The 19,321-nt window shown below is 40.5% G+C and overlaps 2 protein-coding genes across 2 annotated transcripts; one reads left to right on the top strand and one right to left on the bottom strand.

The window, feature by feature from the left end:
- The first annotated feature begins 854 nt into the window (after positions 1-854).
- On the top strand, positions 855-9,697 carry slc37a3 (solute carrier family 37 member 3). The gene is made up of 14 exons (XM_032589170.1): positions 855-985; positions 2,024-2,265; positions 3,519-3,633; positions 3,755-3,847; positions 3,942-4,025; positions 4,100-4,245; positions 4,482-4,578; positions 4,926-5,010; positions 5,132-5,343; positions 5,516-5,657; positions 5,740-5,841; positions 5,930-6,129; positions 7,066-7,131; positions 7,238-9,697. The coding sequence occupies exons 2-14, from the start codon at positions 2,189-2,191 to the stop codon at positions 7,328-7,330; spliced, it is 1,512 nt and encodes a 503-aa protein (XP_032445061.1). The 5' UTR covers positions 855-985; positions 2,024-2,188; the 3' UTR covers positions 7,331-9,697.
- Positions 9,698-10,006: 309 nt separating this feature from the next.
- On the bottom strand, positions 10,007-15,528 carry cdkn1d (cyclin-dependent kinase inhibitor 1D). Its single transcript, XM_032589172.1, has 3 exons — positions 15,092-15,528; positions 12,381-12,862; positions 10,007-12,279 (listed from the first exon to the last, which is right to left on the bottom strand). The coding sequence occupies exons 2-3, from the start codon at positions 12,856-12,858 to the stop codon at positions 12,221-12,223; spliced, it is 537 nt and encodes a 178-aa protein (XP_032445063.1). The 5' UTR covers positions 12,859-12,862; positions 15,092-15,528; the 3' UTR covers positions 10,007-12,220.
- Between the last annotated feature and the right edge of the window lie 3,793 nt (positions 15,529-19,321).

The raw sequence follows: 19,321 nt of genomic DNA, 5'->3' as shown, positions 1-19,321 counted from the left end.
TGCACACCAAACTTTTTAGATTTTTTGTGAAGAATATCCAGTACATTATCCTTTATTTCTACTTTACATCTTCTTTGCATTAGTCTAGAATATAACATTTCTTAAAAAGCATTGAAGTTTGTTGTAATGTGACAAAAAAGCTGAAGGAGTGAATAGTTTTTTTTGGCACTTAACATAACATACTTCCACAACTAATAGAGTTTAAAGGTGGTTCAATAACTAAATATCTAGTTTTTGAGAGCCAGCAGCAGTTGTTTCAACCATCAGGAGGAACATGAACACAAGGTCTCTCATCTTAGCAGCTGCCTATGCCAAGCTGTTTGTGTAAAAATTCACAAATTTTAATTCAGCCCCCTTCAGTCAATTTTTTATTTTTTTTATTTGGAGAACCACCACCAGGTCACTCTTGTAAAAGAGACCTTAGATAAATTAGTTAAATCTACCTCTGTTTTTCTGTTTATTACCATATATGTGAGTATTTATTTGTAGTTTTTGTTCAATACATTTTATTGTATAGTTTAGGTGGACGATAAGTTGGCCCTCAACTAGAATTCTGCATAGGAGCCAATTACAATCTTGGGCCAACCTTCCTTATGTGGTCCTCCATACCTTTACAGTAAAAATGACATTTTGACACAAAGAATGACGTCTTATGTCAAGGATATGGCATATTTATACTTTACACTATATTATTTATTTATGTATTAGACTCCTTAATCTTGGACCTGAGTCCAAATTTCGTGCCTAAAAAAAAAAAAAAAAGAATCCTTGAATATTTATCTAAATAGCTTACCTTATTTCTGTCTTCATCAACCATGATCTGTTATGGTGAACGTATTTTCACTCCTGTCCTGCAGGTGGCAGTAGTGGGGCACTCTTCGCAGCGGTCTGTGCCGTTGAACAGTGGCAAAGAAATTCACAGTAAACATAGACGTACAGTCGCTATATCAAGAGTAAACTGGGCTCGCAGAACCTCTACGGAAAGGTGAGATCTTCTGTTTGTTTCTAGACCGTAGCTTAGTGATTATTGCGTAGCTTTTTATAAAGACTCTTATGTTAAATGAACCCGGAACTGACTGTTTAAATAGCTGCTGAAGCTAAGCGATCATGTGCCATGTCACTCAGTGGCAAATGTAGCTGTAGGAATAATACAAGTATGGAAGTAAAAAGTACATTTTAATATAGCAAGTAGAAAACAACGTATAATCGCTTACATATTTATCAGATGCAATGCATTTTTGTAAAGACAAGTCGGAGGGCACAGGAAAATCTGAGTGATATACAAACAGCTGTTATCAACCGCATTGATACATGATTAGTTTATGTGAGGAAACAAAACATGCTTAAACATATTGGTGTCTCTGAACCTAAAAAAGAAACAGCAGCTCAAGCTGCTGTAGATGCACACCTATTTGATCAATTTCAATTAAAAATACATACAACAATTACTGAAATATGTAGGATTTTAATATTTAAGAAGAACTGTGATCCCCTGAGCTGATTGATCAGGACAAAGCTTCCCTTTTTTTAGGAGTTGAGGACTCTTCTGGATGCAACTTGAAGCTGGTGGGGGAGGTGTCACAGTTTTAAGTCAGTCAGCCTCCCCTGACTGGAGCCATTGATAGGTGGCCTTGGCTGCACATAGGGCAGCATTCAGACCAGGTATATCTCTTGAAAGGCAGAACAATGGCTTCTTTCAGAAAAATGTTCATGTTAAAAATCTGTAATTTTGTTCAAAACAATTATTTAATACAAAAATTGCAAATAGCAATGCTGATACCCTTACAACCCCCTTTAAAATGAATGTGGCATCTGATTTAATGTATACTTTTTTTAAAAGTTAATTAGAGTATTTTGGAACCTATTAGTAATCTATGACGTTGTTTTGGTATAAATGAAATGGCTTTTTCCACATATTTTCCAGCAGTGCCAATAAATGTGTCTACTTCCTATTTTTTAAATTTTTTGCCATAAAGACTTTTGTTCAGTAAGTGAATTTAATTTGTGCCTCTTTCCTCTGCAGGCACAGCTTTCCTCCCGTAGTGATGCGTTTGTCTCATCTGAGTTAGTAGTGGAGGTCCTCATGTAAGCCTCCCCCTCCCTTTCCTGCAAAGACCTCCACCGACCTGACACCACCTCCTTCCTCCTCCTCCTCTGCCTCCTCTTCCTCCCTCCAGCTGCCCCTGTGATGCCTCCCTCGTGCTTTGGCTGTCTGTCACAGTACACCCATCATCATCTGGTGGTTTTCCTCCTCACCTTCTTTAGGTAATCTAGAAAATGGGATGGTGATGTCATGCGTATTGCTTTTTTTCTTTTTAGTGACTATACTGTAAGAACTTTTGTAACTGTTTAAATTGTGGCTTTTAAATTGAGTGAAAGTTTGTCCGCTCAGTCTAAATACATAGTTTACTGTTCTTTGGGGGTCAGACTTCCAGCCCCAAGTATGGATCTGTGTTCTTTATCTTCTCTGCTAGGTTGATGTAATTTTCCTTTTCAATTTCACAGTTTTGACTTTTTAGTTCAACTCAAGTCTAACAGAAGATAAGCTGCTCCCTTTCCTGTTCAACATGACATACCTTCACATTCTCTGAGAATTTCCCAATGTTGGATATTTAGCAGGCTTTTAGGTCGCCCTAAATATTTTAGGCCTTGCAAAACGTTTCCCTTCGCCTTCTTCACGTTTTGTCACGTTGCATCCTCCAACTTCAACGTTGTGATTCCATGGGATAGACCAACAGAAAGTATCACATTACCATGACTTGGAATGAAAATGTGTTTAAAATCACTTTGAATAGTTATTGTTTTTCATTTTATTTTAGTTGTGACTTCAAATTTTCAATTCTCTTTTCATCTTTATTAGTTTAAACCAGTTTTTTTAGTATTGTATTTTTTTGAGAATGCTTAGTTTCAGTTTAGTTTTTATTGGTTTCAGTTATAGTTTGGTTTTTGTCTGTTACATAACAGGGGCAAGGCAGAAAATAAATTTAGTTTTTGGGTAGCAAAATCTTAAAAAAAAAAAAGTAATAACTTTAAAGAAAATGTGTTAATTTAGCGCAAACGAACGACCATGCATACCAGTCAATTATGAAAGATATATAGCAGAGTAACTTTTAAAAAATTCTGGAATATTTTTATTTCAGTTAACAAAAATCTTTTTCTGCTTTTTTGCTTCTAATTTTTGTTTATTTTGTTAGTTTCAATGATAACCCTGCACCTTCAGTCAACTATCTGAAAATGGAGATTTGCTATGTAGCTAGTTTGGATATTTATTGACTGAGTTGTGCGAGAGTTGCAGTTTCTTCTAACAGGCCTCATGTTTGTGTTAAAGAGTGAAGGTCAACAAGAAGAGATTTGCTCAGAGCAGAGGTCAGATATCGAAGACAGTAAAGATTTCCAATAGATCATTTGTACAACTTAAACACTGTGAGGAAAATCTTTGTCGTCTTGAACTAGATGAATCCAGCTGGTTTTTTTTGCTTCTCAGCAGAGTCACGTTCTTCCTCTCTGTCTCTTCCCAGCTATGTGTTGCTGCACGCATCCAGAAAGACCTTCAGCAATGTGAAGGTCAGCATCTCGGCCCAGTGGACGCCGTCCGTCCAGAACGACAGCGCTCCTGCGTTCTCTCCGAACGAGGTACAGGCAGCCGATACCCTGCAACAAATAAACTTTCTTCCACAAAAATGTGTTCTTGGGGGGGGGGGGGGGTCAGGAGTGTGTGTCTGAGGAAGTTTCTGTGATTTCTATGACCGTACAGACATGGGAGGACAATCACCTGTTTGCTGATGAAAAGCAGGCCACGCTTTTTTTGGGAGCTCTGGACTCGATCTTCCTCTTCTCATACGCGGTGGTGAGTCGGATGAAAGCGAAGCAAAAAGTGAGACCCGTCCTGCCCAAGGTGGCGTTTCATTCAAAGCGTCGTGTGTTTGATGATCAACATGCAGGGTCTGTATCTGAGCGGCATCATCGGGGACAGAGTCAACCTGCGCTATGTGCTCTGCTTCGGCCTCTGCGGATCCGCCATAGTGGTGAGTGCCATGAACCTCATGGTTAATGCTTTAAACATCTCCCCTCGTCTGACGCGTAATCCCTGCGTTTGCAGGAATTCCTCTTCGGCACCCTGACCGAATGGCTCCACGTCTACAACGTCTACCTGTACTGTAGCCTGTGGGTGCTGAACGGCCTGCTGCAGTCGGCCGTCTGGCCCTGCGTGGTGGCCGTCATGGGCAACTGGTTCGGCAAAACGGGGTGCGTGATGAGCCACGGACACTTAAACATCCTGAAACGCGTAGTCAGAGACGGACAGTGATGCCCATTCATAGTCGCTCAAACATAGACTTCATTTAGATTCAGTTTTGTCTGCAGGAGGAAGTATTAACACAAGTTAGAGACTTGTCTTTTTGAGTTACAGCTGCTTTATTTGTAGAAGGTGAATGACAACAAAGAAGGATTCAGTTTTTTGATACATCCGTGTTGTTTTCCAGGCGCGGCTTTGTGTTTGGACTGTGGAGTGCCTGCGCCTCGGTGGGGAACATACTGGGTGCCTTTCTGGCCTCAAGTGTGCTCAAGTACGGATATGAGGTTGGTCTTTTACAGCGTCAGTATCAGCTTGTTTCTTTAACTTCTGACACTTTTGAAGTTTTAGCGACAGTTTTTTTCTTTTTAAATGAAAATATAAAGTCAAACTATTTTGAGAAATACAAAAATTTCTTTGTTCGCTGCTGAATAAAGGGAGAACATATCTAGATATCGCATGTTTCTAGTGTCTGAAGCACAGCAAACACGTACCACGTCTGTTTTTAATCTTAGAAATTTGGTATTTCAAAACAAGTGTGAGATCAAGTCTCTTTATCCCATTATCATCTGCTTCCTCTAGCACTGCCTGACTTTAGATACTAATGTCAAGTATGTGGTATTCCTGTTTGTAGTACGCCTTCCTGGTGACTTCTGTGGTGCAGTTTGCTGGCGGGGTGGTGGTGTTCTTTGGCCTCCTAACCTCGCCAAAAGAAGTCGGTAAGAGCCGAAAGAAGTACGAACGATTGCAAAGAGTCACGTGACAAACTCCGTCTGCCACGACTAACTCTGACTGTATCTACTACACCTTCGATGAGACTTGCTTGTGTTTGCGTGGCAGGTTTGCACTTGGAGGTAGAAACCGGACTGAGCCCGGTGGAGACGGACACGGACAGCCACAGGCCGCTGATGAGTGACGAGGAGGAGGATGAACAGGAGGTGGAGACGTACAGCCAACGATGCCGCGCGGATCAGCCACCGGAGGAGCCTGTGGACGAGCCTCCTCACGCCATTGGCTTTTTCCAGGCGTTCTGCCTTCCTGGAGTCCTGCTAGTGAGTCTGATTTGATTGGTCCAAACAAAGATACCTAATCACCTAAAATAGGCTTTGAATCAAGCATTCGAGGTTCCTGAAATCTCTTGACTCTGATTGAAGGAGTTTCTTGCTCCAGAGAACAGACTTCTGCTTTTGATTATGACGTAAATCTCCTCTGCTCACGTCTCAGTACTCCTTGGCGTACGCGTGCCTGAAGCTGGTCAACTACTCCTTCTTCTTCTGGCTGCCGTTCTACCTGAGCAACAACTACGGGTGGAAGGAGGCCAAGGCCGACCAGCTGTCCGTATGGTACGATGTCGGCGGAATCGTGGGTAATGACACCATTTTGTGTTGGTCGCTTGGTTTGGTTTCGTGATTTCTACTTGAGTGCGTGACATTGTGCGTCTGTGGCAGGGGGAACCCTTCAAGGTCTGATCTCTGACTTTATGGGGAAGAGAGCGCCTGTGTTGGTTTTCAGCCTCGTAATGGCAATGGGCTCCCTGGTGGGATACAGCCGTGAGTTTTTTTGCACCCACAGCATCTACTACTGCTTCCATGTGAAACGTAGGGTCATAGTTTATAGTTCTGCCTCTGAACTCCTCAGGCTCTCCTAACGACAAAGTGATCAACGCAGTGATCCTGGCGATCACTGGCTTCTTCATCGGCGGCCCGTCCAACATGATCAGCTCGGCCATTTCTGCAGATCTGGGGAGACAGGACATCCTGAGGGGCAGCCAGGAGGCCCTGGCAACCGTCACTGGGATAGTGGATGGAACCGGGAGTATAGGAGCTGCTGTAGGACAGGTGAGCCGGAATGAGGATTGGGAGAAAAATCACTAAGGCCATTCCTGGAGGATTAACCAAACAAATGCTTTTAAAATGCTGATGTTGCACTTAGATGGGCATTTCATCAAAACAGGTTTGGAGAAAATTCACCATGTCGGCTCCTCCTTAAAAATTCTTAAATTTATGTATCTAAAATTACAGTCTTAAAAAGTCTTGAATTAATTGAGAAGAAATAAATGTTAATCACAGGTCTTAAATTTTGTTGTGGCACACTATAAAATCTCATATAGTCTATGTAGTTTTCTTTTTCCTGACAGAACTTTACTATTGAGCAAAGATTTGAGTCTCACACGGTTGCGGCTATTGGTAGCTAGCTGCTAATGTAACCTTGCCAGCTACTTAGCTAGTAGCAAGTAGCTACTTGGCTAGCAAGGTTACATTAACCTACATTAGCAAGAGTATATTATTAGCCAATATATCTTTAGCTTGCTTGCTAGCAGGCAAGCTAGCTAAGGGTATATTAGCAGATAGTTACCAGACATGAAAAGACTAACTAGCTTTACCTTTGCTAAAGTTTATCACCAGTTGGCTGGACAAAGTTCATATTAGTCATTGGCTTACTTCCGTTTCCAGCCAATGCAATTTTTTTTATTTTCTTTTATTTACCATTTTCTGTCATGTCTGTGGTCAATTTTGTTAATAATGGTCTTAAAAAGTCTTATATTTGACTTGGTGATACCTGCATTTCCACACCATGTGGAAGAAGATACTCTGGTCACATAAGAAACAAAATGTAACTTTTTGGCTGACATTTAAAACACATTAAGAGGGTAAAAGATCATCACAGATAGAAGACTTTATTATTGTTTTTGGGGGGTTTTTTATATGAAAATCTGAATAGTGCAGCTTGAATATTTACCCTTCATGGTCACCGTTCCATTTCTAATCCTGCAGTACCTGGTGTCGCTAATTGAGAGCAGACTGGGCTGGATGAGTGTTTTCTACTTCTTCATCGTCATGGTAACCCAACTTTCCAAGTTTCCACATAAATGACTATTCATCTCAATAGCTTTTCATGTTTGTTTTGTTGTTTTTAATGTGCATTATTTTGTTTGTGTAACGACAGACAGGGGGCAGCATTGTCTTCATCGCGCCGTTGCTTGTTAGAGAACTGCGAGACATGTGGAGAGACAGGCAAGCTCTGCGCCACCAGCTCTGAGAGCCCGACCGTCGGCTCCGGTTCTGCTCATTAGGTCGGTACCAGGATCCAGAAGGTTTGCTGTCAGCCAGAACAGAAACATGAAAACGTACTGTAAGACTTCACTGAGCTCAATACAGGGAGGGTTTAGCTGAAGTGCCTGAGGCGTATGAAGGGATTTGGCCTGAGCCATACTGGTGTACATATTTTAACGCTGTAAATTAATGTAAATACTTCTTTTTCCTTATGCACTTCAGTTGATGTGAGTCTTAAATCAGGAACGTAAACGTGAGGCCTGAGGTTAAAATGAAGAATGTGAATAGTGATTGTAGTTTTGTAATCTTGCACTCAGATTTGAGTTTCCTTAATCGGTGTGAAAATACTTCAGTGAACCACTTTAATCTTCGTCTTTGTTTACAATCAGGGGGGGACTGGTCCTATCGTTCGCTTACGCCACCGACTCGTTTTGTTTTCGCTTTCTTTTCTCAGAAATGTTTACAATTTTAGTTTCTGTTTCTTAATTTGTGACTAACTCACACTCTCTAAATGTGGCGTGGCATGCTCTGTAGGTTTAAACTCACAGCGGCCTCCACATTTATCTGAGCCCTCATAAAAAACCCTAAAATAAATGTATGTTTGCACCATAAAAAGATGCTTTAGCTCTCTCTCAGTGAGGGTTGGGTATATTCCCCTACATCTTTTATTGGCTTTTTACAAACCCAATAAAAGTATTTAAAGCAACAAGCTGTTCTTTAAAGAATCACCCAGATTAAAACAATTTAATTTTATAGTTTTTTTTTATTTTTTTTATTGGAGTTAATTTGAGTGGAAAAAACTTGAAAAGAAGTAAAACAATACTTTTTTCAGAATCAGAAGCTAATTTTAGCATTTGGCTACATGGCCTTTGGAGCATCCAGCTAACAAAACTCCACTACGTAGATGTTTGGTGCCTAAATATTTATAAACCGTTTTTTATATTTCAATAAAGATTTCCGTATAAATTTGGGCCCTCATCCTAATTTATCATAGTTCTGGTTGTTTTCAATATTTTAAATTATTGGCAGTATGGACATGTGAAGATGATCAGGGCTTTTGCTATTTTATGACAGATCTTCATCAGTCTTTATAAGACTGATGAAGAACCTCTGTGTCATCTCCTAATCAAAAAAAAAAAATGGACAAATTAGAAACTTCTCAAATTTAAGTATTCTTTTTTTTTTTTTTTTTTGAAAAAATATGTGGTTAAATTGTATATATTTCTTATGTATTTCGGTCCAAAGAGCAAAGAAATTTTGTCAAGACCCACTAAACCTTTTTAACTCTTGGTGAGAAAAAAAAAATCTGTTTGTCCACCAAATAAAACTTGGTTTTATGAAAACAAATTAATTATTTTTTTTACATTTAAGAGTAAAAATTGTTAACATTTTTGCAAGGATAAAAGTCTTTGCCTCATAAAATGAGGCCATTTGAGTCCTGTCCAAATATATAAACTGTAGAAAAGCAGTCGGCTGCTTAAAAATACAGGACAAGCTTGAAATTGAATTTCTACAACAGAAGGAAACTAACGCTAAAATTATTTTAGATTTTTTATTTTTTTTTTCTGTCATTAGGTTGAAAACCGCTTTCCACAAACGTCAGCATCGCATGGAGGAAAATGTTTCCTTAATTACTTATTTCAAATTAATTACTTCGGAAGTAATTAATTTTACTTTTAAGTAAAATTTCCCATCATTACTGCAGAGAAAACAATTAGCTGTAACATTTTGTGTATCATTTGATCAGGGATGCAAATAAATGTGAAGAGAGTTGTATCTTTATCCAGGCTGTGCCATAGACTTTACATTTATTTTTGGCTAAGTGTAAAATCAAACCTTTATAACCAGTGCAACCAGAATATAAAATTTTGCCAGTTGCCAACTTCTTTTCATGACTAGAAGTAGATATCGTTTGTCAAAAATGATTTTTTAATTTTTTTTGTTGCATTAATTTTAATGCCCTCTGATATCAGGTATATATTCAACTGTAACTCTGTTTATGGGAGGAGCCAAACACATGTAATAGATTGTAAAAATAATTAGGTGTGAAATTTCTCTTCTGTATTTTTTTTTAATGGTTTCATTTATGTGCATCTTTTAACTGTAACTTCTACTTCTGTTTGAAATAAATGTAAAGTCGCCTTCAAGCTACAAGCAGTTTTGCGTCAGGTCCGCTAGGGGGCGCAGGTTAAACTTCAAATTCCACCTTTTCCTTGGATTCTCTCAAAGCCAGTCATGCGAGATCTACAACGATGTGATTTCTCTTTATATTTATTTATTGATGAAACAAACCAAATGAAATGTCTTATGAAAAGCAGGAGAGCAACAATTACAAATATCATCCAAAAAGATGGCGACACAAAGATACATGAACCAGCATTAAATTACAGTAGAATTATTACAAAATGGTGTACAAATATCTTACATTCATGCATGTACAAAATAAAATAAACACTTTTGCTAAAGCTGCAAAATAATAGTTTGCAGCCTCTGGAAACGGATTCATTGTTTTATTTTATTTTATTTTTTTCCAAAACACTTTAACAAGGAATAATGTGGATACAATAAGCTGAAAGTCTCTGCTGCCCTGTGTCTGTTTTCCGCAGATTTCGCGATCACAATAAAAGTAGTTCTTAGATAAATAGTGCAAAGATATAGTTTGTTTTTTTTTAAAGTAATCTGACTTTATAGTTAGGGGAAAAAAAGATAAGAAACTTTGAATTATGTCCTTGCTGTTTGAAAACTCAAAGGATGGAAAAATCCTTTGATGGAGATTTAGGGGTCTAGGTGTGACATTTTCTCAGGACGGTCTGTATTTTTTAACCCACTCCCTCCCCCCTCAATGCTGCTCCACTCGCTCGATCTATTCTGGGAAAGCAGTCACACGAAAAGTGAAGCAAAACGAAAGCAGTCAAACCCACCCGCCCACCCCGTGTTCTGACACACTGACTCTTTTACCTGATGCTTTTTCACCACAACAGAGCACGACTTAATCTTTAGTCTTCGCTTTCATGGCTGCCAAACACAAACAAACTCAGCTTTTTACCTTGTCTCTGTATTGTTGAACAACCTTATTGAGGTAGTAATAGAGGATAAATCCAGCATATGGCTATTTATTTTTAATTAGTGCTGCAATATCCTGTTGAAGAAACAATCCAGTGGTGTGAAGTTTTTTTTCCCCCACTAATGTTCACTAGAACTGCTAATCCTGCTTTGTGTTTGAATGACATCACAAGGGGCACAAGACATGAAAACACAGGAATAGATGAAAGAATATAATACAATACAGCGTAATCAAAACAACTTGCATCTGTGGTCTAATGTGATGCCTTCAGGGGCATGTCTGCATTAAACCTGTTTTTTTTTCAGGAGTATCTAGATTTTAAAGACATTTTACAACAAAATGGTAAAAAAAAAATGGTGACAAATTATTGGAAATTCATTTGATTTGACTTTGCTGTCAGTAGTTTTAAGTCTAGGCTCTAGAAAAACTGAAACAGATGCAATTTGGTATTTTAAAGCCCCTTAAGCAATTTAAAGTGAACTAGTTTGGGATCTGTAGCTCTTAGTTGCCAACATATCGATTGCTTTGGTCGATCTTTTAACAACTTGCGTCACAAACCCCTCGCATGCATGCAGAATCGAGGAACTGGATTGCAAAAGAACAGGCGAGCTGGACTCTTCATATAAAAACTCTTTCGAAGGAAAAAAAAAACAAAAGCAGAAGTAAAAAGTTTTGACTTCTCTGAGCTCTGAAAACAGAAAACGCTGCGTTCCCTTAATGAGTAAAAAAAAAAAAAAAGTGGAAAATGCTACATATTACAAGCAAAATGCTGACTAAATCACAGCAAACAGGATTTATCATCACGTTTCCAAAAAGCCTCTATAATGCAAATATTACTTAGCAAAAATAGAAGTTTACCTTTTGTACATTATTCTGACGTTTAAATGACTTCTTGAGTTAAAGTATGCAGTACCTCGCAAAGGACTCATAGATTTTGAATTTGGAGTTTTCTTGAGATCATTAGACAGTTTTTACTATTTTAAGTAATTTCTGACTGCATCATTTTCCATTTTTCCCAGTCGCATACATTTAAGTTTTAGGTTGTAAGTGAAATATGTTGAACGCTATTGCAAAGCACTGCAGTTCAGAGAGTTATTTATTTTTACCTCGTTTTGCACAATGAACAGTCATGATCTTTTTTCTTTTTCATTTTTATCTTGGACAATGATCTTAAAAATAAATAGAAAATACCTAATACTCAAAATGGAAGTCTCTGTCGTACAGCATTTAAAATGCTTAGCCTGCACCCGCCGACCTCCGACCTGGAGCTAATGACAGTCGTGCTGCCACGTTTTGAACCCTGGCTGAGGTTTTGACCCCTGCTCCGACTCCAGCTTTAAGAGTCTCGGGGTGAATCCAAAAGGCTAAGTGTGCTGAGGCAGTAACCACTCGGATCAGAAACCTGGAATGACTTGGAGCAAAAGGAAAAAAAAAAAAAAGAAACGGGGGTCATGGGCTGAGGTCAACCTCCTTTTTGCTGTTTTAGTATCCTGAATGAGTGCATTTAAGATTATTTCACAGTATTAAAAGAAGCTGAATAAAACAGTATATAAAATATACAGTGTGTACATATATATATATATTTATCAAATATTTATCCACTGAAAACTAGAGTCTGAGCTTGACTGAATAAAAAGAAAGGTAGCTTCCTTGTACTGAAAGTTAAATGCGAGTTGGCGTCTGAAGTTTTAAGGCCCAACATTGGATAAGCTTATAAACAGTCTGTTATAAATTGCTACATATGTACATATGAACTATATCATGTTGAGTGTAGAGGGCTGGAGGCCACTTAGTGATGATTGTTGAACTTTTCTACTGCTGAGAGGAAGCTTTGCTGGGCATGGGTTTCCTCTTCTTCACCTTAAAGAAATCTGAAAGGGAAAATATATATATATATTTCAATGCTTCCTAAAAGTTAAGTGAATTTTACAAAAGTAAAAATACATATAATGCATATGTGCAGCAGGCTGACCTGTGATTGCAGATTGTCTGCGTTTTCCCAGCCGCCGAATTGGGTAGCTCCCTCTAGTGGTCACTTCCAGGTATTCTTCCCCAGACGAGCTCTCAGAGACAGGAGAGCTGTCTTCCTCCATGGACGACGTTGAGGTGCTCCTCGTGATTTTTCTGGCCAACACCCCGGGCCTCACCAAGCAGGTCCGGTAAAACGCCGGCACGTCCTGGCACCCGAGCTCCACCCACTCCACGTTGACGCCCTCTCCTGGCATGTCTCTCTGGAAGTCAAAGTTCCAGCGCTTGTTGGCGACCTCCACGCTCATGCGGAGCAGCTGCTGGAAGTCCCGCTGGAGCTGCTGGTGGTCAACAGGGCCGAAGAGGTTTCTCCGCACCGGCCCTACCTTCAGCTTCAAGGCGTCAATGCCTTGGAGAGTCGAGGTCTCGGACTCAGACGTCATGGTTCCTCTGGACGATGCTGACGTAGAAGCCATCATCATATCCCTGTTAGGAGAACAAGCCGTATATAAGCGCTGCATGCATTCCGTTGCGACTCGAAGAAAGAGTAAACTGGATTTTCTCCCACTAGCAAGCATTATTTGCCCCATTTATGGATCAGAAACACATGTGGTCGAACCTGCTGAACAATTACTGCACCAGCAGGTTCGTGGAATAACACCAAATAAATCTCCAACAATGTTCAACGCCTGCCCAGCTGTGTCAGAAACGGCCAGAGTCTCCACCTGCTCTGGAGCCTGCCAGTCAAAGGTCACGCAGGAGAGGTCCGTGAAGGCTTTTGATGAGGAATGTTTCCTGCATTCCCCCCCTCTGCCACAGTTAATTAGAGCAATGCAGCTGAATTCCTAGATGGAGCTCCAACTCTGCGTTTTCAGCTCTATGTTAGCAAAGCTCACTTATATCTGCAGTTTATTAAATTAGTTCAGAAGAGTCAGACAGAAAGATGAACCATCAACCAGATCGAGCCACTCTGAGACGCCCGAGTTTCCATCACTAGTGTGTGCGAAACTTTGTCGATAAGGTCGAAATACACAATTTCACAATTGGATGTTGGTGTTTCTATTAAATAAGAAATTAAAATCATGTTTGTTCACGCAATAATTTATTGAAATATATGCATCCTCCTACCACTTCCTGACGTATTTTGTCTTTTCCGCCAGTAGTAATGTCCGGTTGTTGATCACATGACTCGTGTTGCAAATAGTGTTTCCATCGTAGTTTTGCGAAATAACAAATTTCGGTGCATCTGAAAAACCACCTCATGCTAGCGCAAAATTTGTCACAAGTGTCTTTTTTTTTGTGTGTTTTTTTTATTTAGTGTTTCCATTAAGCAAATATGTTTCTGTAAATCCAACCATATGATCAATGGAAGAGCAGCCTCTGTCTCTCCAGTAATTTCCAGATAGGCAAGTACAATTATTGAAATCCAATAAATAATATCCACTGGCAGGAGGTTCATTGTAAACAATCATTTCATAATAGAATGAAGTCTTCTGCACAGTTTTTTAGAAAATAACACCCAATTAGATTGTTATTTAAGATGGCTAAAATGGATAAAGCAATGGATGAAAGCATAAGAAGGTAATCAAACCAGAACTGGATTGGGTTAAGCAGGTTCTTGAAACGTTGTTTTTGATTTGTGAAACTTTTTCTCTGACGAAACTCACTTAAATATAAAATCTGGATTTTCTCTTTATTGAAAAAGTATCTAAATTCTACTAGTTGAAACTGAATCTTCTCTGGTGAGCCAAACGTTTTTTCGCCCCAGTCAATAAACGATGCCATCTTGGATGAGCAGTTGTTTTTGTAAACCTCGCAAACTCCCAACTTTGCACAAGCTCTTCTTGTCGTTTAGTTGTGGAGCTTAACCTGAACTGGTGAGCTGAAAAAAATACCAAACAGGGACCACGATAGTGTGAGCGCAGAAATTTGGGGCCCCTGAGGGGCTCGTGGGAGGTGAATTAAGCAATGCTTCCGTGGTTTGACACATCCAGAACAAAATGTACAGAATTGGTAAAAACAGCTGTCAGAAACCCACACCTCAAAGTTAACACTGCATCCCCTAACGAGCCTATACAGGCCAGTTTGGAGTCTTTTAGTTGAGGTAAAGCCGCTTTTTTTTTTTCTAAGTTGTTTTTCTCGTTGGAGGCTTAACAGCGCGAGTGAAAGTTGTTTGCGGAGAGTGGAGTGGGCGCGGTGTGCGTGCGGCTCAGGTTTCCACTGCGGTCGGTGTCCCCGCTTCCAGAATAACGGCGAGAAAATTCTCGAGCCTCCGGAAAACCAACACAAGTAAATATAACAAGCACATATATTCCAATATCCAACTTTTTTATTTTTTATTTTTGTGTGCCCACGCTGAAGAAACGCAGTGAAAAGTAGCGGTGAACGTGTTGCAATAACGGGAGGTCAAATCTCGGGCTGTACGGAGTGACGCAGTTAGATTCACAGAGGATGTGGGTTAATGAGATGCGACACAGAAACGCTCCGCATCGTGTCAACATCCACTTTGCTGCACAACACACGCAAATTCATCTTGTACAGAAAAAGAAAACAAAATAAAGTTAAAAAAAAAAATGCGTGTCAACACATTTTAAATCGAAAAACGATTAGACAAAAAAAACAACGTGCGACTATCAAAATTCACTCGTTTACTTGTTAATGCGCAATGAACTTTTACATTCACATGCAAAGAAAAATAAAAAAACTTCCTCTTACCATCAGCTTAAGTATCTTAATATGAAGTTTTCCCAAGACGAATGACGGAAAAAATAATCACCGACTCCCGTGGAGTGAGCTGTGTGACAACACCCCGTGGATACAAACACCGTCACGTTGTCAAGTTCCAGGAGTCAGTGCCCACGAAAGGGGTACTTTTAGCCTTCTTATCGGTGTGACTCTTGTTTGTTGTGGACTCAGGAGACAGGAGGGGACGTCCTACGAGAAGGAGACGGTCACGTGGTTTCCGTCAAAACAGTCTTTCTCGGTGCCGAGACCCGACCGAGGTGGAGCGCGACTCTGGACTCTCAGCGTCAGTGAACGCAGCGCAAAGTGCCTGCAAGCTAAGCTGCGAGAAGTTGGTGCGTGCAATACTGCTCGTGCATTTATTTCATGAGTCCGTGAAGCGAAAATGCTCTCCGGTTTTAGTCTGCTTCTTGTTTTAGCTGCAGCTCTCACTGCTTTCTCTCCTCCCCTCTCTCTCTCTCTCTCTCCTCCTCTCTCTCTCTCTCTCTGAGCGGCTGAAAGTAGGTCAAATATTTTGGCATGGACCGCCATTTCCCTCCTTTTTCCTCAAATGTGACACACATTCTCGTGTAGCCCTGGAATCACGTTTGATTTTGGCTCCTCGCCAGTACCTCAAGTCACGTTGAGCTGCAACGTGAGCAGGAACACTTTCTCCTCTCCTTCACATCCCAAAGAGGGGAAATTATTTTAGTATTCCCGCGTAAAGAGGAAGGGGCAGTGAAACAAGCTGCACAGCTACTGAAAACGGTTTTTTTCCCCCAGCTGACCTACTGACCTGACCTCATTAAGTCTGAATAAAACCAGTGTAGTTTTAACTCGTCACCTTCCACCTTAGTCTCCCAGCTTTACACATTCACAGACTGAAACCTTTGACCATTTGTCTTTGATAAAAAATAGATAAGTCTTAGACTAGAGACAGAGGGCAGTTTTCTTATCTTGAAACTGATCCTCGATTGGTTTTAGGTCTGCATTTTGACCCAGCGAGTTGTGGTTTGTGATATGGGCCTGATGGGCAGTCGCCCAGGGCGGCATAAAGCACCACACACGTAGGATGAGAACTGAAACGGATGCACAAAGCATCAGATAAGAAACAACGTACAACTTATGTCAGTTGTGTCTCGAACAAGGTTTCTATTGCTTTACAGCCATCGGAAAGTTACAGAACTTCAATGCATTTTAAAATGCAAAGCATACTTTTTTGGATTTTTATTAAAAATATATATATGTATATATACGCATCCATTTCCATGTACTTCCTAATCATGCAGTACTTTATATCCAACATAAAAAAACCAAATATAATACATTGAGGTTTGTGGTTATGACAAAAGAATTTAAAAGTGATGAATACTGTTGCACTGGCTGCATTGCCAAATTTATTTTTGCACTTTCAGCAGACCAAATGTTTAACTTCATGGCTTCGTTACCGTTTTATTTTCAATCTGCTTTTTTCTTTTTTTTTTATCGCCCCGCAAGGGGTCTTTTTGTGGGCTCTAGTGTCCCTTTTTTCAAAGTAGGCTGACAGGAAACGGGGAAGGAGAGGGGGGGAAGACATGCGGTAAACGTCGTCGGGTCCGGGAGTCGAACCCGCGACAGCCGCGTCGAGGCTACGTTTGCCTGAACGTGGGTCGCGCTAACCCCTCCGCCACCACGGCACGCCCTTCAATCTGCTTTTAAATAATAATAATAATCCAGATGTTCAGCATGCACATGCTTTTAAAGAATCACACATACAAATCCTACAATAGAGCAGAAATATCCTTTACTGCTCTAAAATAGAGCAGTAAAGGATATTTACTTTACTGCTTTTGACTCCTCGCCAGTACCAGTACCTTGGTATCTGCCCCTGAGTACCGGGCAGATACCAAGAACCTGCCCGGTATTCAGAAAATGGTTTCTTTCATCAACAAAAAAAGTGTCCTATTATGTCCAGGAAAATCAATTTGATTCCTATGATGATTAGCAAAATAAAGCCGTGTGTAAATACATTTCAGGAACAACCGGGAAATGTTGCTTTAATAGGAGCACATTTATGCAAAATGAAAATTGTGCTCTATTGTAGAGCAGTGAAGGAAATTTCCCCCATCACACAATGGGGAAACATCTGTGCAACATCAGCAAAAGCAGCAAATACTCACACAAACATAATATATATACATATATACTTAAACTCCAGTGACGATGAAAAATGTCATTAAAGTTGCACAGATACCAGCATGAATGTAAATAAAGCCACAATCTGATGAAATCACCTCGCGTGCAGCATGAGCGTGAACTGAAACGGATCGTATTTCTATTGTTTAAGCGCAGATGTGCAGTAACGGCCTGCATCAAGTCCTGCGCTAAAAGAGTTGTTATGTGTTTGAAGCTGGTCAGTCACGCAAACTTGCATTAACCGAAACTTGAGGTTGTAGCGAAACAAAAGAAAAAAATACTTTAGCAAAGCACTGGAATGTCTACGTCTCTAAAAATAAACTAAACATGCTTTCACTGGATTTTAGTGTCGGAGTAAGAGAAGGGAGATAATTCCACAGACATCGTTTTCTTTTTTTTCATGATGCATGAAAAAAAAGATTTCATGATTTATCTAACTCTGTGATAGTTAGACAAATAATTGGGTTAAAAAAAAAACCAAACAAACCCAGAAGCACATTAGATTTTTCTTTTCCGCTCGTTCTGATGTGCTATTAAAGCCATCTGAGTCATCTGAGCGACCCGCTGACCAGACAACGCCCCTCACTCTGCAGCTCTGCTCCCACTTTTTACCCAGAAAAAGCGAACAGCTCTATTCGGCGTCTGGAGATCCAACAAGCTCCGTGTTGTTCCAAAGACACTTTATTCACGTAGAGCAAGAAGAAACAATGCGTGTTTTGTTTTGTTTTGTTTTTCGGGCCATAATCCCTCATGAGAAGACGACTTATTATTCAGGGTTTTTAGGCCTCTCTCGTGAAAATAAATAGCGTGTGTCCCTGCTTCCTAATGCTCCACAAATCTGTGTGTGGAGTAGCTTAATGAGGCTGTTTTGACCTGTATTTACAGTCAGCTTGTTGTTCCATGTTAAATGCCTAATCCTCTTGTTCTCCACTGCGCTACGTAGGTTTCTGGTGGGCTTCCCCCCCCCTCCTCTCTCCATCCCTAATCCTGAGCTGTGTGTTACATGTGGCTACGCAGTCATTAAGCCCATTGTTTGGCCACTTTTGAATACATTAGCAAGCTCGTAAGAAACGACAGTCACACAGCGCAATGTGACTCTGGAACTGTCCTGGTGGGCCTCGTGTTTCCCCCGCATTACTTCTAGTCAGAGGATAAAAGAGTTAGAATGGGCCAGTCAAAGTCCCGTTGGGAATAAATGGCAGCATTTGAAATCTAATTGAGCTAAATTTCCAACTCCCTTCCCACATTTCTGCATCGTCGACATCATTTTTTTTTGGCAAAAAGCCGTTTTGAGGAAAAAGTTGCGACTCAAAGGCCCGCCACCGCCACCGCGAGATATCTGGAGCCGAAGACGCCTCAGGAAGACGCTTGACACGTACTGTGAGTCAGTTTCCTCTCGGCAGGAAGTGGAAGGAGAAGAAGAAGAAGAAAAGGATCACAGTAGAGAGCAGGTTTTTGGCACACAGGTGCGGCGTGGGGGTTTCCACGGTCCTCTTGCCCTTCAGCTGCGGAAGCCAAGCGCTGCAGAGAGTCTCGCCGCAAGACCAGAGCTTGTTTACGTCAGCTCCTTGTTTCCTGACGCGCCACGACAAAACGCAAACAATGCAAAGACGCAGAAATGCGATGCGCAATATGGCAAAAGAGGAAAATGAGCAATTTCAGACGCTTTCTGACGTTTAATGTAAAAGGTGCACAGTTTGTAATTGTTATCAAATGCCTGCAAGGATATAAAATGACTCGCCTCCTGCATTATGCATGAAATCAGTTGTTCTGCAGAAAAAGATCTACCCAAGCAAAGGAACTTTGGCCCACCTGCATTTCAGCTCAAGATGGTCGACGGCTTTTCCTTCCAGAATTTGTGGTTCCACCAATTACAGCAGGTTGTCCACGTCCCGAAGCAGCAGAGCAACCCCAGACCATCACACTACCACCACCATGTTGGTCTACCATGTATGCTTGTCTGAACCTCTTTAGATCTTCACACAGATCCTACTCGATTGTTTTCTTGATCCTGCGCGGATTTGGTTTGATGTAGTGAAATCAAACCAA

This window comes from Xiphophorus hellerii, chromosome 17 (genome assembly GCF_003331165.1).
Source record: "Xiphophorus hellerii strain 12219 chromosome 17, Xiphophorus_hellerii-4.1, whole genome shotgun sequence".
Classification (NCBI taxonomy): domain Eukaryota; kingdom Metazoa; phylum Chordata; class Actinopteri; order Cyprinodontiformes; family Poeciliidae; genus Xiphophorus; species Xiphophorus hellerii.
Note: the sequence above shows the minus strand (reverse complement) of the source record. Positions and strands in the feature narration are given on the sequence as shown.

Excerpts from the sequence above, each read along its gene's own strand:
- slc37a3 (XM_032589170.1), top strand. The coding sequence starts at position 2,189 with ATGCCTCCCTCGTGCTTTGGCTGTCTGTCACAGTACACCCATCATCAT. Across the intron at positions 2,266-3,518 it reads TTCCTCCTCACCTTCTTTAG|CTATGTGTTGCTGCACGCAT; the intron begins GTAATCTAGAAA and ends GTCTCTTCCCAG. Across the intron at positions 4,026-4,099 it reads TCTGCGGATCCGCCATAGTG|GAATTCCTCTTCGGCACCCT; the intron begins GTGAGTGCCATG and ends CTGCGTTTGCAG.
- cdkn1d (XM_032589172.1), bottom strand. The coding sequence starts at position 12,858 with ATGATGATGGCTTCTACGTCAGCATCGTCCAGAGGAACCATGACGTCT. Across the intron at positions 12,280-12,380 it reads CAGACAATCTGCAATCACAG|ATTTCTTTAAGGTGAAGAAG; the intron begins GTCAGCCTGCTG and ends TTTCCCTTTCAG.